At 39.0% G+C, this 23,799-nt stretch overlaps 1 protein-coding gene across 2 annotated transcripts in view; it reads left to right on the top strand.

Annotated features, from left to right (window-relative positions):
* The window catches only part of dennd6aa (DENN/MADD domain containing 6Aa), a 91,410-nt gene that overhangs the window by 55,676 nt on the left and 11,935 nt on the right, over window positions 1–23,799 (top strand). For both annotated transcript variants that reach the window (XM_020537416.2, XM_048606411.1), the window contains exons 8-17: window positions 1,147–1,209; window positions 5,172–5,227; window positions 8,177–8,299; window positions 9,488–9,583; window positions 9,704–9,798; window positions 12,446–12,511; window positions 16,297–16,361; window positions 20,510–20,599; window positions 21,236–21,289; window positions 21,403–21,512. In XM_020537416.2, coding sequence (XP_020393005.1) covers window positions 1,147–1,209; window positions 5,172–5,227; window positions 8,177–8,299; window positions 9,488–9,583; window positions 9,704–9,798; window positions 12,446–12,511; window positions 16,297–16,361; window positions 20,510–20,599; window positions 21,236–21,289; window positions 21,403–21,512 — 818 coding nt within the window. The remainder of the gene's footprint in view (window positions 1–1,146; window positions 1,210–5,171; window positions 5,228–8,176; window positions 8,300–9,487; window positions 9,584–9,703; window positions 9,799–12,445; window positions 12,512–16,296; window positions 16,362–20,509; window positions 20,600–21,235; window positions 21,290–21,402; window positions 21,513–23,799) is intronic.

Below are 23,799 nucleotides of genomic sequence, written 5' to 3'. Positions count from 1 at the left end.
AAAAAAAAAACTGGAATCCAATCTAGTTGTATTGAGAGTAAGGAACACATACTTTTAACATAAGTAAATGTGTTTTGCATGTTGGTAATGCAAATGGCAAGCATGTATATAATTATACAGGGCACAACTGATATTTATTAAATAGGTTTGAGCTCTTGTTGTTACTCAGAATCATATAATCCCAACGGTACAGATAGAGGACCTTTGGGCCATCAAGTGTTCAGAGGGTTGATGCAGACACAGACCACACCCCATCCTATTTTTATAACCCTGCATTTACCACAGCTAACCTACTTAGCCTGCACATCCCTGGACGCTATGGGCAACTTAGTATGGCCAATCCACCTAACCTACACATCGTTGGGCTATGGGAGGAAACCGGACCAACTGGAGGAAACCCACACAGACATAGGGAGAGCGTGCAAACTCATACAGTTGCCTAAGGCTGGAATTGAACTCAGGCCCCAGGTGCTATGAGGCAGCAGTGCTCACCACTATGCTGCCTCAAATGCAAAAATTTCATAATGAGTATTATGAGCCTATAGGAGAAGCCCACATACTATTCTTATTCCTTAGCAATTCAACGTAAAACATAAAGGACAATATTGGCCTACACAGACTTTGCTAATGCTTCATTTAGAATAGTGTGTTCCATCTTTTGAACTCACGGGAGGTAATGTAGATATCTTGAAAACATTTGGGCCGAATTACTGAGTTCAAAACTTTGTTGGATATAAATGAGACACTGAACATATGACAGCTCTAAATAAAGCAAACCAAGTTTATTTTTCAATTGTGCACACAGGGGATCCATCTTTCTGAAAATTCACATGACAACTTAAAATACCTTTCTTCAATTGTCATTTTTATACTTGAACTTTTGTGATGTTCTCTGTGTCATCTGTTTCCATGTATTCACATGACCAGCTGCTCACCCTAACATAAACATGCCGTCCCAGGTTTGAGGGATCAGATGTTTTCTCCCTATTACTCTCTTTTTTTTTTGAAGTATTTATTTGGCAAATAAATACACCGTCTAATGTTTACAGTGAAATTTGTCTTTCCTTAAGTATAAAGTAACTTATGTCATTCTTGGGTTTATAATGCATTCATCAAATGTTGTCTTTTTTTCTTTATTAATAACAGGTTAGAATTCCTACTTTGCAAGATAAACCTGGTGCAACGCAGATCGTACAATGTGAAGATGAGGTAAGTATTACAGGATATTTGTGCATCGTAGCAGAGGTTAGACCTGATTTTTGTCAGACATTAAATTGTGCTATTTTGAAGTCAGTTAAAAGGCAGTTTTGTAGAGAAAGATGACCTGATTTATGTCCTCCTTACAATTTTATATTAAGTTTCATATTTGGTAAAATCAGCATATTTATATTGTGATGTGTTGTGATTTGGTTTTGGGGCTAAAAAAACCATTTCTTGCAACTTTCCTACTGTCTGGTTATATTGTAAGCAGTTTCATACCCTGTCTCTATTGCCAACCTTTTAAAAATGACAGCAAAAAATATATATGCATTTCAAAGCTGCATGCTTATTCATTTTTCATTTTTATTATCTGGAGTTGATAACCACCAGCACCATTAAAATCCTAACATTCATAACTAATTTCACCAAATGGTTCTTCAGTAGGCATTGGTATCTTGTATGTCCAGGTTAATTTAAAAAAAAATAATTTAGCAATAGGACTATTGGTACACATTGGGTCCAGGTAGTCTCATTGCTTAGTTGGGACTCTGGGCAGGGTGGGTGGGAGGAAGAGCCTTTAAAATAAAGGTTCTCCAATTTTGAGATAGAAATAAAGAGCAATTTCTTCTCTGACTGACTGTCATTTAGTCTTTGTAGTTCGTTACCCCAAAGACCGTGGAGGCTGGGTCATTAAATATATTCAACACTGAGACTGACAGATATTTCATCAAGGGAGACAAGAGTCATGAAGGATAGGCAGGAAAGAAAAGTTAAAGCTACAGCCATGGCTGACGAGGGAAGTTGGGGACTGCCTGAAAGCAAAAGAAATAGTATAAAATCTGGTGAAGATTAATGGGAAGCCAGAGGATTGGGAAGCCTTTTAAAAACCACAAAAAACCACAGACTATTAATTAATTAATTAATTAATAAAGTGGGAGAAGATGAAATATGAGCGTAAGCTAGCTAGTAATGTAAAAGAAAATTGCGAGACCTTTTTTCAGAAATCCAAAAGGTCAGAGAGAAGCAAGAGTGGCCACTGAATCACTGGAAAATGAGGCTGGAGAAGTAGTAATGGGGAACATAGAAATGGAGGAAAGTTTTCACAATGGAAGACACCAGTAGCATACTAGAAGTTCAAGAAAGTCGGGGGGCCTGAGCTGAGTGTAGTCGCCATTACTGAGGAGAAGGTGCTGGGCAAGCTAAAATGTCTGAAGATGGATGTGTGGACTACATCCCAGAGTTCTAAGGAGATAACTGAAGAAATTTAGAGGCATTAGTAGTGATCTTTCAGAAATCACTGGAGTCACAGAGGATACCAGACAATTGGCAAATGTCTAATGAGCACCCCTGTTCAAGAAGGGAGGAAGACAGAGACCGGAAACTATAGGTCGCTTAGACTGACCTTGGTGATTGGTAAGATTTTCAAGTCCATTATGAAGGATGAGATTGCGGAATATTTTGAAGTGCATTTTAGAATAGTGCTGAGTCAGCATGGCTTTGTCAAGGAGAAGTCATGCCTGACAAATTAGAATTCTTTTTGGTAGTAACAAGCAAATTAGACAAAGGAGAGCCAGTGGACATGATATTTGGATTTCCAGAAAGTCTTTGACAAGGTGCAGCACAGGAAGCTAGAGACAAGCCCATGGTGTTAGGGCAAGGTACTAACGTGGATAGAGAATTGGCCGACTAGTAGAAAGCAGAGAGTAGGGATAAAGGGGTCTTTTTCAGGATGGCAGTTAATGACTGGTGGGGTTCTACAGGTGTCACTGTTGGCACCATAACTATTCACATTTATATATTCATGATCTGAACAAAGGGACTGAGGGTATTGTTGCTAAGTTTGCAGATGACACAAAGATAGGTGGAGGGGCAGGTAGTGTTGTGGAAGCGGGGAGGCTGCAGAAGGATTTGGATAGGCTAGGAGAGTGGGCAAAGAACTGGCAGATAGAATACAATGTGGTAAAGTGTGAGGTTATACACTTTAGTAGGAAGAATAGAGACATAGACAATTTTCTAAATGGGGAAAGGCTTTGGAAATCTGAAGCACAAAGGGACTTGGAAGTCCTAGTTCAGGATCCTCTTAAGGTTAACGTGTGGGTTCAGTTGATAGTTAGGAAGGCAAATGGAATGTTAGCCTTCATTTTGAGAAGGCAAGAATACAAGAGCAGAGATGTACTGCTGAGGTAGTATAAGACTGTGGTCAGACCACATTTGAAATATTATGAGCAATTTTGAGCCCTGTATCTAAGGTTTGCAGAATGATCTTGGGAATGAAAGAATGGTCATGTGAAGAATGGTTGAGGACTCTGGGTCCATACTGGATGGGTACAGTGGAATCTCATTAAAATTTACAGAGAATACTGAGATGCCTGAAGAGAGTGGACATGGAGAAGATGGATCCAGTGATAGGAGAGACTAGGACCTGAGAGCACAGCCTCAGAGTGAAGGGATTGATTCTTGAGAACTGAGATAAGGAGAAATTTCTTGAGCCAGAGGGTGCATAATCTGAGGAACTCATTGCCGCAGAGGGCTGTGGAGGCCAAGTCGTTAAGTGCGTTTAGGATAAGAGGATCAAGGGAGAAAGAGAGAAGGCAGGAGAATGTGTTGAGAAACATGTCAGCCATGATCAAATGGCACAGCAGACGTGATGGGTCAAATGGTGTAATTCTGCTCCTCTTTCCTTTTTGGTCTATGGTCTTAATAATCAGATTCATTCTTATTGAATAACCGAGAAAGGCTGAAGGGAGCAAATGGCTTACTGTGGCTGCCTTATGTTGTGATCATATGCTTCATCTATAGCAATAAGCATAATGCTTATTAATTTCTACTCCACTGATTCATTGCATTGCTTGTTGCACTCCAACCTCTTTCCCAATTGTGAGCCTTGAAGGTGAATATTATAAAGTTATTCAACTTGGCAGGATATTTAAACTTGTTTGTTTTATTTAAAATTAAACCTGATTCTACATCAGCAATTTTCCAGTTGGAGTCATTGGATAGCATTTAAGAGTGGGAATTCTGGTTAGATTGCTTTCCCCATTTAAGGCAATGAGACAAGTTGTAGTATTCTAACTCCTGCCCCAGTTCAAATAATCAAACTGGCCATAGAACAGTAATCAAAATTTGAGAGCTTCCAAGTCTGTTTGGCTTAGCTGGTCGTTGGCTAAAGTGGATGAACCACTGGGAAATGTTTATTTTTTTTTGCCAAATATAACGTTATTTCACTGAAATGGTGATGTTTATGAAAGCAAGATGAACGTTAATTGTATTCATTTACAGTTGTTAATTAATGTGAAGAGTCTATGGGTGCGAGGCTTGAAAAACACAGCAGGTCAGACAGCATCCGAGGAGCAGGAAAGTCAACGTTTCTGGCTGAAACATTTTGTCAGGACTGGGGACGGTGAGGGGAGCCCAGAAATAAGTAGAGGAAGGGTGGTGGGGGGGGGGGAACTGTAGGAGAGATGCTGATAGGTGGATGCAGATAGGGGTTTATTGTGATTGATCCATGGGAAGGATTGATCGGATAGGTGCGTAGGAAGATGGACAGGTTAGATCAGGTATGGAGGGGGAGAGGCGGACATGGGAAAAGGCTGGGGTGGAGGGATTTTGAAGCTGGTGAAGTCAATGTTAGGGACCTGATACTTCGCCTTGGAAGCTTACATCCCAATGGCTTTAACATTGACTTCACCAGCCACAAAATCCCTCCACCCCCAGCCTTTTCCTGTTACTGTGATGTGAATTAAATATAATGCACAAAGTAACAAATTTTCAAAAATACTAAATCATTTACTTTGAGGAATTGTGCATTTCATTCAGGTGTTTAAATATTAATTTTAACAAAGTACTATGGGTAGAAAATTTAATTTTGATAGTTTACTTCCAGTAGATTATTCACCTTGCTGTCATAGTATGAATTCAGTCTCTGCTGAATTTTACTACGATTTTACTGTGATTGTTTTTGGTTCTTATAGATTGACACACAAGTCTCCTTTGCACTCCCTTCAATTCATGAAGTAGACCTGTTCAGGTAAGGAGCACAGACATTCTTTGATAAATGAAAAGTAGTTTGGTTTTGTAGAATTGAACTGAATTAGCTTTATTGTCACATGCACTCGAATGAGTGCAGTGAAAAGTTTGCAATGCCACCGCTTATGGCACCATCTTACATACAAGATACCTAGGTAGAGATACCAAAGTATTTAAGAATGCTGGGGATGAGTGATCAGGGAAGTTAGACGAGGAGGGAAAGATGTGCTCCGTTGTTTTTGCTTTTTCTAACTTCTTGTCCCTCTAGGAATTAGTTTTTAGTCTGCTACAGGGAGGAACCTGGCTGTTTGGTGAGTATCTATTCAGTGGTTACAGTCTAGTCTATTCATAGGTTTTAAAATAGTATAAGAATTGTTGTTAAAGCTTAGAAAATACTTTTTAAAAAATAAGTAAATTAATAACATCATTCAGTTAATTAAAAGACGTTAAAGGTGCCCAGCCACACTGAGGATCTGTGCATTGTGTTCAGGGTGTCGGCCCCATTAACAGCATTAACTTCTATTTCCTAAAGTTGCTGGCACACGTGAACTTCAGAGGTCTACATTGATGAAATAAAATTGGCGGTAATGCTCCTTCCATTTTGACTTGGATGTATATCACTGTTCTTCCATTATTTCTAGGTCACCAATCCTGCAATGTTGTTCCAAACAGCACCATGGGTGTACCTACACACCCTGTTTTGAAATAAATGAAGAAATAGTCCAATTACATATCTATGGACATGTTTCGTAACAAAATTAATCAGTGATAGTAAGGATAGAATTATGTTGTAGGTAATGACTGAATTTAATTGAAATGAGATCAAATCATTGTTAAATTCCAGAACTTGATTTTCCTGCTGGTATCAATTGTAAAACTTTTAAGTGAACTGGAGTTGGATTTAAAAAGGGAACACCATCAGATGATCAAGACAAGAAGTACAGAAATACATGAAACATTTCACATGCAAAGGGTAAAATATGACTGAAAGTCGAATGTATTATATACAGAACAAGTATATATGCTGTTCTGCTTAGGTGTTTGGATGTGTATCTGTATAACGCAAAATATTTGTATTGTCACCCTCGGAGTAGTCCAAAAGGTATTCACACTTTAAAGGAACCAATTTAAACATGAAAACTGGTGAATTCTTTAACAAAGTGGATGTGAATATGAGGTTTGAATCATATTTATGCCTGTGTTGAGTTTTGATGGAGAAAGCTTTATAAAGTGCTTCCTTACAGGGAAGGTGAGTTAAGGATGGTGAATTATCCACTCAATTACTTTCTTAGAGCACGTTTCAGATATAGCCTTAGCAGAAACATAAGAATAGATTTATCAACCTGTCTTCCTCCACCACAAATGGGACATTTTTAGGGGAACCAATAAGGAGTAGGGAAGGTTGGAGGGAGCCCTGAGAAAGAGCATTACCCACAACAAAAAAACAAGACTTTATAGGGTAAATACTTGATTGAAATCCCCTAATTCTCAGTAAAAGTACATTTTTTGCCAAAAATGTAGCCCAAGGTGATAAATTTGCAAATGTGCATTACAATGCAAAATAATTAGAATCCACAATGCAGTATCCAGAATATTTTCAAATGTTCTGTATTGTTCTATGGTCATCTTTTTCATTAAAAATCCATTGAATCCTTGCGTTTTATTAAAACTTCCTGCTCCTTAATATTCTCCATTTTCCCGATGGGAGGATCAATGTCATCTGGATACCATAGTTAATACTAATGTGTTTCACAATGCTGCAGTCTGGACTGCTGATTTTGTTGTTGTCATTGTACTTTTAATGTTCCCTTAATAGTGCATTACATAAGTTTGATGGTATAAAATGTGACAAATTGTTTCAAATTACAATTGTTGAATTCTTGTCAGTTTCAGTTCCTGTTTCCTTACGCTGATATAAAATCCATATATATATTTTATATATAAATAATGAAAGTGATCCTACTTCAGAGTCTGCTTAATGATGAAAGATTATCAGAATTTAGACATAAACTTCTTTTATATTGTTTGCAAAACAGGGTAAGCTAACTGCTTTATTCTGATACTAGGGGAAGGAAAAAATTCTGGTAATGTTATTCTTGTTTTGTAACTTGTCAGAGTGCAAAGTTTTTTTTTAAATGAGCTATATGCAAAGACTTGCAATTTACCTCCTTTCACAACCTCTGGATGTCTGAAAATGCTTTATAACCAATACAATAATTTTGAAGTGCCATCATTATTAGAAATATGATTAGATTTATTTTTACATGTACTCACATGTGAAAAGTTTAGGAAGTCACCAGTTATGGTGCCATCTTAGGTACAAATGTACCCAGGTACAGGATCTTGGGAATAAATTAGAAAAATAAACAAGTAAAAAGTTCAGGATTACAGTCCTTTGTGCCATCTTAGGTACGAGGTACAAAAGCTATTGTAATTCAGGAAACAACCAAGTTTTTAATGTATCAATATCCCATAGCTGGAAAATAAACCAAAGTGAATTGGTGAGTGAATAAAGGCTGAAGAATAGGATTGATAATTGTTTGTACTTGATTTTTATTTTAAGATAACCCTGCAGCTTCTCTGATTGGTACAATGATTAAATGCAGCTTCTGGTATAGCTCTGAACCTTATGAATGAAGAATGGTCCAATCTCTGGGTTACATTTGAGTTAATTGTATTTTATTGAGACAACGTTGTGACTTTATCTTTTTCTCTCTTTTTAAACGTAAGCCCCTTTTGTTAATTTTTTTTTTCTTGTGTTACCCTCTTGTGATAGAAGTAGGAAAATGTAAAACACTCTGACTTGTTCAACAAAAATGTTGAGTATCAACTCTGGTGTTTCTCTAAAACTTGCTCAGGGCTCTTACAACAGTATCAGATATTTTTCTGATCAAATTCATAAATCTTACAACTAGGGTAGCTCACACAATCTCATAACTTCTTTTTGCAGGTGCTTTTGCCCAATTTTCTTCCACATTCAGATGCTTTGGGAACTTGTGTTACTCGGAGAACCTCTCGTTGTTATGGCACCATCACCTGCTGAGTCGTCGGAAACCGTTCTGGCCTTGGTTTGGTAAAGGAATAATTTTATTGATTAAAACGTTACAAATGATATATCAGCCGTTTGTATAATGTATTGAAAAGTCACAACAGTACACTTAACAGATTATATATGCCTTTCACTATAATGCAAGTTTTGTACTGTTCCTGACAATGACGGTTGTGTGGTGTTTCGTAAAGTTGAGTTGGGAGAATTGAGGTATTGAGGGGTAGGGTCCAGGGGTGTCAGATAGGTTGTAGTTTTAGGTCCGTGATGTATCGGCGGTTCAGTTTCACAGTTACCCTGGATGTAGAGTCATTTTTAATCCTCTATCTTTTCCTGAATAAATATGTAGCTTAAGTGAATCAAACTTCCAAAATCTCCACCTCTAATGGACTTGTTTGAATGGTTCCAGACATTGGGTAATTGTCTCAAAGAAATTTCAGTTTCCAGGGCAATTCCTACAGAGTCAGATGCATCAGTGTTTCCACGTTTTCCTGACACATGGCCCTATCTACCCTGCAAAAACAATTATGTGACCATAGAAATTTCTCACCCAGGACTAGATTTTTGATTTGTTTTGATTCTTCTTTAGAACTAAAGTTTGTTTTTATTTCAGATTTCCAGCATCCATAATATTTAGCTTTTATTTTGGCATAATTGAATAGCTTTTCTGTTACATATAAAAATAATTTTAAAAACATCCATGGACAGAAGGTTGCAGTATAGGTAAAAATATATTTATATTACAGTGCTCAACTCTTCTGAAGAAACTAATTACAAAATACAGAATAGTAGTTTGGTGCTTCTCCATTGACACAAGCCTGCTCATCAAAATTAATCATGTTTGGGAGAGGGGGAAAGGGCAAATGAAAACTAACAGTAGTGTACAAAAATAACACATAATAAAAATGATAGTTTCTCAAACTACGTTTGGATTCTGTTAAGATGAACTTTTACTTAATGCTTCTAAAAACTATAATTACCGGTTTCAATTTAGTTTGTTTTATTTTGAAAAGTGCTGTATAAATGTTACATTCTTAATTGCCACAAGTTTTATTTGTAGTTATTAAGCTGATGTGTAATTTATTGAATTTTCCATAGCAGAACAGTTCCTTTCTTTAAATATAACTGCAGCTATGCCCAATAATTAAGATTTCATGCCAAATTACCAGGTAAAAATGTGTTTCTCAGTAGTTCATTTGGTGGCTTTTTTCACAGTTGTGTTTCACCGTTGAAATACTGCAGCGATTTCAGACCATACTTTACAATCCATGACAGTGAATTCAAAGAATACACCACCAGAACGCAGGCCCCGTGAGTGCAACTTCCTGTAAATTTCCCGATGTTTTTCATAATTTTAATGCTTATGACTTGCATAACTACAAACTTTTGTTATATTAAGGAAAATCTGTTTTTCTGTTTTGTTTCATGCAGACCATCTGTCATTCTTGGAGTGACCAATCCTTTCTTTGCCAAAACATTACAACACTGGCCTCACATCATCCGAATAGGGGACATGAAGCCAGCAGGTAAGTTTATACTTTGACAATATCTTTTAAGAACTCACATATCCACATTTTTAGGAAATATTTTCATTAGTGTTGGCCTAAACTTAATTTAATAGTTTTTCACTGTCTGGATTTTTAGTTCTTTTCCATTATCGTCCATTTAATTTTGCTGAAGATAATACCTCACCTCATTTTCCTCAGGTTGCCCAGTTGTGGAAACAGGTGTAACATTCTGCACAAACTGAAATGGTGAGGGCCGAGCTAATTAGTTCCTATGCATCTACTGTTGGCCAGTGATGATTACAGCATCTGTTTGATATTTCAGAAATTTGGGAGATTCCCAGACACAGACTTGCATCATTCCATAATACAGACTTTTAGAGAACTTTATTCTCTAAGTTTGGGTTTAAAACACTGTTTTGGAAGGACTTCTTTGCTTAAGAAAACCTTTCACAGAAGTAACCAATACCCACCTGCATCTAAAACAAAAACTGAAAGTGCCAGAAAATCTCAATACATCTAGCAGCATCAGTTGAGAGAGAGAGAAATTAAGTTCATGTTTTGAGTCTGAAGAGTCACAGCAAATAAAATGTTAACTTTTGTTTCTGTCTCCACAGATGCTACCAGACTTGCTGAGTTTCTCCTGCACTATTTTTAAATTTCAGATCTCCAGCTTCTACAGTGCTTTGCTTTTACCCAGTTGTACTTATTTTGAAATCCAGATTCTGAAGAAATGATATTTATATGTAAATCTCACACATTTAGTCACAGTCTAGAAGTAATATCTGGAATGTGTGTGTTTTCATGGCTCTTAACCTATGGCACAACTTTGTGATTACCTTATTCATACTCTGAAGTCCTCTGTTCCTCTACCCCAACCAATTTGCTTTTCAGATCATTAGTGAGTTTCATATTCTTCTTAGCAAATATGCTACTTGACACATATCTGTGTTCAATGTATGACCTCTAATTTGTCTGTGTTTATAATCAAAATGATTGCTCCATAAACCTGACACTGAAATATTAGACATTACAACATGAATTCTCCTGGTTACAAAGATGCACTGAAAAGCCCCCTGTTGAGACAGTTTCAGAACAAAAATGAGTTTATTCAAATAAACTAAACTACATTCAGCTTTCAGTGAGAAAATCAATTGCTACATATTCCTGTTATGGAACACAATAGAAACGCTGTTTACCATTGCTTTAATGAGTTCCCTTTTTGTAGTTTCAAAGCTAAACTGGTTCAGTGTTTTAAAACATCTACTTTTTGTGTTCTAAAGCACAAACTACTCTGTGCTTGAGATAGAAATATATATAAAACTAGTTCTTTTGAGAATGAGTTGTCTACAAGATCCAGAGGTGGAACTCGGTGCAAAGAACTGACCAGCAAGCATTACTATTGAGTTGAGATCATCGTTTCAATATGGGAACAGAAAGCAAAGCACCAGCTGTGGAATGGAATAATAGATGTGCCCTCAGTGAGACAAAAAACTGTCTTCTTGCAGCACAATGAAATGTTTATACATAGTGATCCTCCCTTTGAATAGCTATTCGACATTGCAAGGCTTCAAAGCAAAGTTATACCCCCAAAAAGTTTATCTCTATTTACACTGAGCTTCTAACATGGCAAAACATCTTTAGGCGTTTCACAGGAGAATTATCAAACAAAACTTAGTACTCAACAACATAAAAAGATTTTAGGACAAATGACGATGTTTTTTGGACACATCAGTAAATACTTTGCCTAAAAGGAGAAGACAGTGAGAGAGAGAGAGAGAGGATGGTAGAGAATTGAAGATATTTATGATTTAGGCAACTGAAGGCATGGCTGCCAATGAGGAGTGATTTAAAAATAGGGAATACAGAAGATGTCAGAGTTAAAGAGCCCAGAGACCTCCGAGAACTGTTGGGCTGGAGAAAGTTTTGGAGCTGGAGAGGATTGAAGCCACGAAAGGATCAGTTTATGAGATTAAGAATGTAACTGAGTTTTTATCTTGTTGACAAATTCAGAATCTTGCATCAAAGGAATATATGCACAGGTTAAAATAATCAACTCTGACAAGAGTGTTAAAATCTAGTGTGGCATAGATTTCTTGTTCTATTAAGCATATAATTGATTCTCCAGTTTCCTTTTAAGAAGTGGGCACCACCTCTTGCAGTACTTAGCCATTCAAAATCAGATTTCTGGTCAGTAACGAGTTAAAAGATTTTAAGGATTCTGTTGGTTCACTACAGTTAGGCTGAAATTGTCTTGGGCGCTATGGACTCAGGAGCCTGAAATTCACATTTCCAATATACAGCGTTGTTTATGGATGTTGGATGGAAATAGTGGTGAGCTCAGCTGTAGTATCCAATGTACTTGACAATATCACCATGTTTCACTGGCTTATCTTGAGTGTGAAGAACAGCCACTTTTGAAAATTACAGAGTGGTGTCGGATGCTATAGAATCATACTTTGATTCAATGTTGGTGATATCAGGACAAAAAAAGTAAAGAACAATGAGATCCCACCCATTGAGGGGGGGAAAAGTGTTTATAGTTTGGTAATTTTTTTTTCTTGCTAAGAGAAGTGCCTATTTTGTTTAGGAAATTTATCAGTTTGAGTCAACATGTCGTTGAATTATTTAATACAACAGAATGATCCTTTATTTTCTTCTGTTATAGGTGATATTCCAAAACAGGTCAAGGTGAAGAAATTGAAAAATCTGAAGACTTTGGACTCAAAACCTGGTTAAAAAATATATACATATTATTATATTTAACTGATTTTTTATTAAGGGATAAATTGTCATCTTGTTAAGTTTAAATAATAGTAGAAACAATAGTTCCACCTTGAACTGGGGACAAAATAACTCATTTTATTGAAGGACAAGGGGGAAGGGAGAGGGCTGAAGTGCCAGAGGGCCCTGTCAACTACAGTGCTGGGAATTCTTGGTTGAGGAAGAAGGTGGACATTTCAGAGGTCCCCTTGTTGATGTATGTCACTGAATGTGGATCTCAGTATGCAATGAGAACAGCCATCTGTGGAATGATGTCTCACCTGCACCTGATCCATCTGACTCCTCCTTTCCCTTCCTCATCTGTTTCCCTTTCTGGGGACAGGCTGGCCACCAATATCCACTACAAATCATCCAACTCCCACAGTTACCTTGTCTCTATATCCTTACACCCTGCTTCCTGTAAAGTTTCTATTCCATTCTGCCAGTTCTTCCGACCCTGTCTCATCTGTTATCATGATGCCAGCTTCAACCAGGGGGCCTCCAAAATGTCCACTTTCTTCCTCAACTGAAGATTCCCCAGCACCATAGTTGACAGTGTCCACAGCCAAGTCCGACCCATTTCCCGCACTTCAGCCCTCACCCCCTCTCCTTCCTCCCACATTGACAATAAGGTCTGCCTTGTTCTCCCCTACCATCACCAGAATCCACATCCAGAGCTGCCATTTCTGCCACCACCAGACAAATATTCCCTTCTCTCTACCCTGTCAGTCTTCTGCAAAAACCATTTCCTCTGGGACGCCCTAGTTCACTCCTCCTTTACTCCCAACACCCCTTTCCTCCCTCCGGTATCCGACGGCCCAAACACACCTTTCGGGTGAAGCAGTGCTTTTCCTGCACTTCACTGAATCTAGTCTACTACATTTGCTATGCACAATATGGTATCCTCTACATGGGGAAATGAAGTGTAGATTGGGTGTCTGCTTCACAGAACACCTATGTTCCGTTACAAAAAAAGACCCCGAGCTTCCAGTTGCCTGCCACTTCAACACACCACTGTGTTTCTTGGCCAACATCTCCCCATTTCAGGCTTGCTGCTGAGCTCCAACGAACCTCAGTGCAACCTCATTTTCCACTTGGGTACTGTACAGCTTTCTGGGCTCAATATAGAGTTCAACAATTTTTAGGGCTTGAGGCACCTTCTCTCATGTCCTTACTCCAATCAGCCCACATGTTAACACATGGTCTGCTATTTCAAACAACCCATTGTCAACCACTAATTGTCCCCTTAAATAGCTATTCATTCTCCTAGCCTGATTGTTATCCATTTCTTTGTCCAACTGCTGTTCCCTCTCTTTGGATTCTATCTCCGCCCATCAATAATCCTTACCCCCTCCTCCCACTCTACCTTCTGCATAAAAACCAACATTTTCCTAGCTACCATCAGTTATGAGGAAGGGTCACTGGACCTGAAACGTTAACTCTGATATCTCTCCACAGATACTGCCAGATCTGCTGAGCATTTCAGCAATTTGTGTTTTTTCTCTGATTTCCAGCATCCGCAGTTCTTTTGGTTTTCCATTTGTATTGATGTTTAGTTATCACTATCCTGCTGATTATTTTTATTGCGAACTGGTACTATTTTAAGCTTCTAAATTTCATCTTGGTTTCAGAGAAATAGTGAGTTAGTCACTATCAGATAAGGATAAGTAAGTCTGGGGAGGTAGTGTAAGAAGTAAAATAAAAGCTGAAATAGTTTTAATAAATAATATTACGTTAAATATTTAGTGCATAAAGAAGAAAATGGGAAAATTGAAGTCTGGTGTAGAAGTTAAGTTTTGAAAACATTTCACAAATTTTAAATTCTATTTCAATAATGTTGAGTTGATATTTTAGATAAGAAGTAGCTTCATTCCTATGAAGAGTTAAGGAAACGAATGAATTGAGACTGCTGCACTATTCGGAACAATGCTGTTTGATCTTGGCTTTAAATCCCACTTTCCCACATGCTTTCCATATGCCTTGATTTCCATGAAAGCATAAATCTGATTTTTAGTGGGACACACTGGCTGTGCATCCCAACAAATAAAACGAGGAAGTTGCACAGAATATGATGGAGGCTGTATTATAAATGCTGAATTTTTAAAGGATACAGGCAGAGGATGGCAAGGTGGTTTTCTTTGTTTTCTCACAGCTTTGCCACTGAATGTGGAATTTTTGGAAATGGATGTGTCCAGTTACCATAGAAGTTATGAGAGCTCGGCTGCTCCTGTGATAATAGTGGCATCTCTAATGCTTCCCTGCTGCTCTTGCTGCTTGACCTCAGCTATGATCAAATGATGAGAGCTCCCTTGTACACTTGCCAGAGGTCCTCCATATGAGCTGGCTAGCCATTCCTAATTGAATGGATTAGTTGCAAGGTGGCCTGCTAATTGACCATCTTGCTTCAAAATTTGCTCCATCACTGAACAGAATTGAGACTCGGAAACTTAGGTTACTGATGGTTACAGCAAATTACAGCCTAACGTGTGAGGTGAGGACTATGGATCACCAAATGTTCAAACAACTTGGACAAAATAATAATGAAAGATTAATGCTCTCAGTTATATTCACATCTGATTTTTGGTGGATCTACAGCAAATATTGGCATGAAGTCATCAGTTCAACCTTTCCATTGTGTACATGACCCTCGATTAGCCAGTTGATTGCCTTTTTCGCTGAAGTCCTACTCCATTGCTTGAGTGCAAAAAAAAACTAAGGCTGACACATCAGTGTAGTAAAGGAGTACTGCACTGTTGGAGTTGCTGCTTGTTGGAAGAGACAGTGGGGTACAGTGGCTCAGTTATTAGTGCGGCTGCCTCACAGTACCAGGGACCTGGGTTCAATTTCAGCCTTGGGCAACTGTCTGTGTGGAGTTTGCATGTCTGCATGCTTGGGTTTCCTCTGGGTGTTCTGGTTTCCTCCCACAGTCCATAGATGTGCAAGTTAGGTGGATTGGCCATGCTAAATTGACCATAGTGTCCGGGGATGTGCGAGCTAGGTGGATTAGCCATGGGAAAATGCAGGGTTACAGGGATAGGGTAGGGGGTTGGATCTGGATGGGATGCTCTGCAGCGGGTTGGTGTGACTCGATGGGCTGAATAGCCTGCTTCCATGCTGTAGGGATTGTATGAAAAAAAGACAAGGCCCTATCTGGCTGTCTGGGTGGATGCTGCAGATCAAATGGCACCATTTCGAAGTGATTGCCTAGTCATTATCATGTTGCTGTCTGTGGGAATATAACATTTGCAAATTAGCTGACATTTCCGATGTTACAATAATAACTACCCTTCTATATGATTCACTGGTTGTAAAGCCCTTTAAAAATCTGGTCATTTAAAAAAATCTTTCTGAATTTAAGTCTCTTATTTGTAAGAGTGCGTCACATGAATGTTTTCTTGAGGAATTACAAGCAGGATCCACAGCGCAATGTAATATTTCATATTTTTGATCTAAAACTTACAGGTCTCTGACCCAGAATGTCTCCCAGATTTTGGGGGAGTGAGTTTTAGATTTTGTGTTATTTTCATTTAACATCAGAGCTATTTGCTATAGAATTAATTGCATGACCTTTTGGAAAAGAAACTCCAAATATGGAAACCTGACAAGAATTTTGGGTGAGTCTTTTATCACAAAAATACCAGGTTTTTCCTTTTCCCAAAAGCCTTGTGGGGACAATGTTAGCACTTCTACAGTATAGTCATTTGAACTGGTATCTCTGATTTCAATATTGACTACAACAATTACGTTTCTCTGTAGGTGTGTACACTTCCTATAAAACATTCCTGAGCCGAGATGAAGAGATAATAAAACAAGTGCAGAAGGTAGGCCTTGAGAAATGAATCATTGGATGTTACTTTTCTTTATTTAACTTAAAATTTTATCATCACATTGAATATAATTGCTAAGCCTTCAACAATATGACTTAAATATTAATGAAATTTGGAAAGTTGAATTAAGTTCACAAGAAGTCACACGCATCTCATGGAAAACTTGATACAGAAAATGCCTGGTTTTGATCTTTGTTAAAACTTATGGACAACCAAGTCTACATATATACATACAAATGGAAAAATAAAAGCGCTCCGATGTGTGATGTTAGTCATTCAGAAGAGACTGTGAAACACCTAACAACTCCGTGCCAAGTCATAAATACAATGAAGGCAGCACAGCAGTACTCTGTGGGGTACTCCTGATGCATTTATCTAGACTAACCACTTGAATGTAAAATTACAGTGTTGTTGTATGCCTACATGAACCACATGAAGGTGGGGAGAGAACTACTGCAAAGCCCACATGCAGCATAGATTATTGTGCAGCTATGTACTTTTGGAGAGAAACCTATATTTCATGTTGGAGTGATGGTCCCTTTAAGAGTTAGATTTCTTTCTCCATGATATGTTTTCTAATAAAGCACCTTAGAGTCACAGAAATGTACACCACACAACAGACCCTTTGGTCCAACTCGTCTGTGTCGACCAGATATCCTAAATAAATCTAATGCCATTTGCTAGCATTTGGCCCATATCCTTCTAAATCCTTCCTTTTCAAGGACCCATCCAGATGCCTTTTAAATGTTGTTATTGTACCAGCCTCCACCACTTCCACTGGCAGTTCGATCCATACATGCACTACCCTCTGCATGAAGACATTGCAGCTTAGGTCCCTTTTTAAATCTTTCCCTTCTCATGTTAAACTTATGCCCTCCAGTTTTGGACGACTCCAACCTGGGGAAAAGACCTAGTCTATTTACCCTAACCATGCCTCTCATGATTTTATAAACCTCTACAAGGTCACCCCTCAGCCTCCAACACTCCAGGAAAAACAGCCCCAATCTATTTAGCCTCTCCTTTATAGCTCAAACCCTCCAACTCTGGCAACATCCTTGTAAATCTTTTCTGAACTCTTTCAATTTTCACAACCTCCTTTCTCTCGCAGGGAGACCAGAATTGCACGCAGTATTCCAAAAGTGGCCTAACCAATGTCCTGTACAGCCGCAACAAGACCACCCAACTCCTATAATCAATGCACTGACCAATAAAGGAAAGCATATCAAATGCCGCCTTCACTATCCCATCTACCAGCAACTCTTCTTTCAAGGAAAGATGAACCTGCATTCTAAAGTCTCTTTGTTCAACAACACTCCCCAGAACCTTACCATTAAGGGTATAAGTCCTTCCCTGATTTGCCTTTCCAAAATATCCATTTATCTAAGTTAAACTCTAGCTGCCACTCCTCAGCCCATTGGACATCTGATCGAGATCCCATTGTATTCTGAGGTAACCTTCTTTGCTGTCGACTACACCTCGAATTTTGGTGTCATCTGCAAACTTACTAACCATACCTCCCTATATTCACATCCAAATCATATGCCTTCAGAAACTGATTGTGACCAAGTTGCTGCGGAGATAAACTATAGCAAAAGGGTCAACTATAGGTTAATAGTAGAGATTTACAGTGTGGAGCTGGAAGAACTCCCTGTTAAGGAAGTCTTACTTCAATTGTACAAGGTACTGGAGAGACTATACCTGGAGTACTGACAGCAGTTTTAGTCCCCTTATTTAAGGCAAGATAATAATTTCATTGGAGACAGTTCAGTGAAAGTTCACTAGAATGATCCCTGGTATGAAGGGATTTTCTTGTGATCAAAGACTAAACAGATTGGGCCTCTACTTATTGGAATTCAAAAGAATGAGAGATAGTCTTAGTCTTATAGGAGCAGGAGTAAGTCATTCAGGCCCTAGAGCCTGCTCCATGCTAATGGGCCCTAATGAAGGATATAAACCCAAAACGTCGACATTTCTGCTCCTCTGCTCCTCTGCTGCCTGACCTGCTGTGTTCCTCCAGCTCCACACTGTATTGCCTCTGACTCCACCTTCTGCAGCTCTTGCTGTCTGCAGTAGTAGAGATTTGTCGATCTGTGGGTGTGACTTTGGCCTTTGGTCTTTGGTCTTTGGTCTTTGGTCTCTGGTCTCTGGTTTTCGATCTTTAGTTTAGAACAAGATACGAGGCGAGGTTAAGTAGGTTGGGCCTGAACTCATTGGAGTTTAGAAAAATGAGAGGTAATCTTATTGAAACATACAGAATTTTTAGGGAGATTGACAGGGTAGGTGCAATAAGTTGTTTTTCCTTGTGGGCAAGTTTAGGACTAGACGGCATTAAACTCAGAGTAAGGGGTCTCCCATTTAAGGCAGATGAAGAATTTTTTCTGTCAAGAAATAGTGCCCTTGGGTTCTAGACTCTCCCATGAGGGGATACATCCTCTCAGCATTTATCCTATCAAGCCCCTTAAGAATCCTATATGTTTCAATGAGACATGCAAAGAGTACACACAAAGGATAATGAAGGTTTGGAACTGTCTTCCTCATAAGATGGTCAACGCTAGTTCAATTGTTAAATTGAAATCTGAGGTGGACAGATATTTATTAAGCAAGGGTATCAAGGGATATGGGCCCACTGCAGACATATGGAGTTGCACCACAGATCAACCACAATCTTATTGGGATAGCGGGGAGCAGGCTCTAGGGCCTGAATGACTTACTCCTGCTCCTATAAGACTATCTCTCATTCTTTTGAATTCCAATAAGTAGAGGCCCAATCTGTTTAGTCTTTGATCACAAGAAAATCCCTTCATACCAGGGATCATTCTAGTGAACTTTCACTGAACTGTCTCAAATGAAATTATTATCTTGCCTTAAATAAGGGGACTAAAACTGCTGTCAGTACTCCAGGTATAGTCTCTCCAGTACCTTGTACAATTGAAGTAAGACTTCCTTAACAGGGAGTTCCCGAGTTGCAAACAGGTTCCCTTCTAGAGTTTGTTCACAAGTTTTTTTTTGTTTTCAAGTCAGAGTACAATGCAGGACAATGTAAAGCAGCTATTCAAAGTACAGGAAAAGTTTGTATGTCAAGTTTTAAAACTACATCCTGTATGTGATCGCATTCGTAAGTACAAGGGTTCGTAAGTACAAGGGTTCATAAGTCCCTCTTTCGTAAATCAACGACCATTGTATTCTTGTGTTCCAATTCCCTTAAAGAGGGCTATTCTATTAGCCTTCCTGATTACCTGTCCTTCCGTCCTTCCTTCCTTCATTGGATTTGAGCACAAATGTCCCCAAGTCCCTTTGTGTCGCAGCTGCCTGCACCGTTTCTTATGTAAATAACACTTCTTCTGTTTTCCCTTTGAAAATGAATAACCTCACATTTTCCTATGTAATACTCCATTTGATAAGTTTTCGCTTGATTACTTAACCTATCAATATCTCACTATAAACTCTTTGTATCCCTCTTGCAACTTGCCATTCCACCTATTCTTGTGTCATATGAAAATATGGCTACAATACATTCACTTCCTTCCTCCAAGCCATTAACATATATTGTAAACATGTGTCTTCCCAGCACGGCCCCCTGTGGAACCCCACTGGTTACAGGTTGTCAGTCTGAAAAAGAACTCCTGACCCCCAGTCGCTGTTTCCTGCCCATTAATCAATTCTCTCTCGATGCCAACATACTACATCAAACACCATGGGCTGTTGTGTTGTAACGTAACCTTTTATGAGGTACCTTGTCGAATGCATTCTGGAAGTCCAAATAGAAAACATCTACTGTTTCCCTTCTATCCACTCTGGTTGAGATGTCCTCAAAAGAAAAATTCTAATAAATTAGTCAGGCATGATTTCATTTTCAAAAAGCCATGCTGAAATACAATTTTGTTAATATCACTAAAACAATTGTCATTTGGTCTCACTTAAATGTTGGCATAGTCAGCGTTTTGTTTCGGACAATACATCCAACTTAAAGCTACTATTTGTCATGATTAAAAAATTCAATGTATAAAATGATTGTTTAACTTTACCAATGACGTTTGAAAATTTGTTTTCTAAATTCTAATTTTCTAAATTACAATGTCATTGAAATCCTTTGTATTGTTCAGTTTACAAATCCTCAATTTATTTTGTTACTGTCCCCACAGGGTATACAGCAAAAGCGTCCTTCTGAAGTACAAAGTGCAATTCTTAGACGTTACTTTTTAGAACTTACACAAAGCTTCATCATTCCATTGGTAAGTTTTAAATTTCATTTGAAAATGATGGCTTTTTAAAAAGTTGATATAATTCTATAGCTACCTGTAGCACTTCAGTTTCTTGTCCAGACAGCCATTTGTGTATATGTTGGCAGTGAGCTTCCACAATCTATTTGACTGAGAAGTATTGCAGTCAAACTGAATAACCATTGACAGCAAGAGAATCAACTAATAAATACATTCTCATTTCCCGTTCCCAAAGCCTGAGCTATTAAAGCTAATTAGCATGCCTTCCATCTACTCTGGTTCAGACCCTAAAATTAGAGCAAGGATTAAAACTGGTACTTTCCATCTTCATATGGTTCAGTGACTCAACTTAAACATGAATCAGATTTGAAGATAAAGATTTCTGTAGGGAGAAAGAAAACTCACTGGATTTCAGTCTTCTCACGTTCTGTGCAAAATGCTGTATGATATGTCTGTGACTTTAATGTGAAGGTTGGCTGTTGATTAATTATTTGAGCATGCTCTCAAGCTAACTTATTCCTGTTTCAGCAAGGACAGTTCATGGGTGCTTGGGCTATCTTTCAGGGTGGTGAAATAGCAAGGGAGTAATTAAGCCAATATTTTTTCTAAATTACTGTGTCAGCATGGACTGTTTAAATTTAATTTCAGGAACGATACGTAGCCAGTTTAATGCCTTTACAAAAGAGTATTTCACCGTGGAAGGTAAGAAAGTACTCAGCTCAGAAATCCACAATTCAGTTTGATATTATTTACTGAAACTTGGATATCCATTTCAAATGTAGTTTTCAATGAATTATTTTGTTTTTGGCTCTTAGAGTCCGCCTCAATTAAAGCCTTTCAGTGAAGAAGAATTCATGAAAACTTTGGAAAAAGCAGGACCACAACTCACTTCTCGTTTAAAGGGCGATTGGATCGGACTCTATAGGTAACGACTGACTGATGTTTCTTTCTCAGGGCTTGGCTGGATTTAGATATGTCATTGTTTTTTTTCCTGACCAGAAATTTAGCTACGAGCCAAACAGTTATTGACAACTGATGTAGAGCTTATTATCTTCAGTAAAGGGTAAAAAGGTAAAGAGGTAGACGACGGACTAGTGATATTATCACGAGACTACTAATCTAGAAACTCACCTGATGTTCTGGAGACGTGGGTTTGAAAGTGGATGGTGAAATTTGAGATCAGTTTAAAAAAAAAAAAAAATCTGGAAATAAGAATCTACTCACGAATGAAATTACTCCACAGAGACCAGTATCTTGTCATCCAGTTACCCATTATTTGCACATGGAGAGTCCTGGACACTGATCCAGCTCCCTCAGAGCCAGCTATGAGTGAACAGGATGTCAGACACTCCTGTTCTTACCTGTCAGCTAGGACTCCCTGATTGGGGCTGTTAATCTGGTCCAGTCAGGGGACTCACTCATTCTACAAGATCCACCTAGCTGACCTTGCTACAATCACGACAATGACCATGAAAACATTGTTAATTATCAGGAAAAGCCATCTGGCTCACTAATGTTCTTTGGGGAAGGAGATCTGACATCTTCACCTGGTCTGGCCTACATGTGATTCCAGACCCACAGTAATGTGGCTCACCCCAACTGCACGCTGAAATGGCCTAACAAGCTAGTCAGTTGTATCAATTGCTACCAAGTCTCAAAGCTCTGGGTGGACCACCCGGAATCAACCGAGACAGTGAAAATGACAATGGCAGAAACAGCTCTGTCGACCCTGCAAAATTCTCCTTGCTAACGTCTGGGGGTTAGAGCCAAAATTAGGAGAGCTGTCTCACAGACAAGTCAAGCAGCAGCCTGATATAGTCATAATCATACCTTACAATGTCCCCGACACCACCATCACCATCCTTGGATCTGTTCTGTCCCACCTGCCAGACAGACCTCACAGAGATTGCAGCGCAGTGGTGTAAAATCAGAGGAAGTTGCCTGGGATCCTCAATGTTGACTCTGACCTCATAAAGTCTTCTGGCGTCAGGTTAAACATGGGCGTGGAAAACTCCTGGTGATTACTACATACTGTCTCTCTTGGCTGATGAATCAGTACTCCTCCATGTTGAACATGGGGGGAGGCGATGGCCTAGTAGTATTATTGCTGGACTGTTAATCCAGGCACCCAGATAACATTCTGGGGACCTGGGTTTGAATCCTGCCAGGGCAGATGGGGGAATTTGAATTAAATAAATATCTGGAATTTAGAGTTTAATGATGACTGTGAATCCATTGTCAATTGTTGCAAAAACCCATCCGGTTCACTAATGTCCTTCAGGGAAGGAAACTGCCATCCTTACCTGGTTCGGCTTACATGTGACTCCAGACCCACAGCAATGTGGTTGACTCTTAACTGCCCTCTGGGCAATTAGGAATGGGCAATAAATGCTGCGTAGCCAGCGACGCCCTCCTCCCCTGAATGGATAAAGAAATAAGAAGCACTGAAGGTGACCAGGATGCAAAATGTACTTGGGGATTTAAATGTCCACCACGAAGTCTGCCTCGGCAGCAGCACTACTGATCGAATTGGCCAAGTCCAAAAGGACAGACTGGGTCTGCAGCAGGTGGTGAGGAAACCAGCAAGAGGGCAAAACATAATTAAACTAATTTTTAAAACTCCACTGGCTGCAGATGCATCTGTCCATGACGACAGTATCGGTATAATGGTGACCACAGCACAGTCCGTATGGAGACCGAGTCCCGCCTTCACATTGAGGGCAATCTTCTTCATGTTGTGTGGCACTATCACTATGCTAAATGGAACAGACTTTGAATAGACCTAGCAACTCAAGTCTGGACATCCATGAAGCACTGTGGGCCATCAACAGCAGCTCCAACAAAATCTGCAACCTCATGGCCCAGCATAAACCCCACTTAACCGTTAACATCAAGCCAAGGAATCAACCCAGGTTCAGTAGAGAGTGTGGGAGGGTATGCCAGGAGCAGCACCAGGCATACCTAAAAATGAGGTGTCAACCTCATAAAGCTACAAAACAGTATGTTTGCCAAACAGTATAAGCAGCAAGTAATCGAGCTAAGTGATCCCACAACCAATGATTCAGATATGAGCTCTGCAGTTCTGCCATGAATGTTGGTGAACAATTAAACAACTCACTGGAGAAGGAGACTCCACAAATTCCCCAATACTCCATTACGGACAAGACCGGCACATCAGTGCAAACTATAAGGCTGAACAATCTTCAGCCAGA

The sequence above is a fragment of the Rhincodon typus genome, chromosome 16, assembly GCF_021869965.1.
Source record: "Rhincodon typus isolate 14 chromosome 16, sRhiTyp1.1, whole genome shotgun sequence".
Classification (NCBI taxonomy): domain Eukaryota; kingdom Metazoa; phylum Chordata; class Chondrichthyes; order Orectolobiformes; family Rhincodontidae; genus Rhincodon; species Rhincodon typus.
The sequence above is the reverse complement of the archived record's forward strand: the minus strand, read 5'-3'. Positions and strand labels throughout refer to the sequence as shown.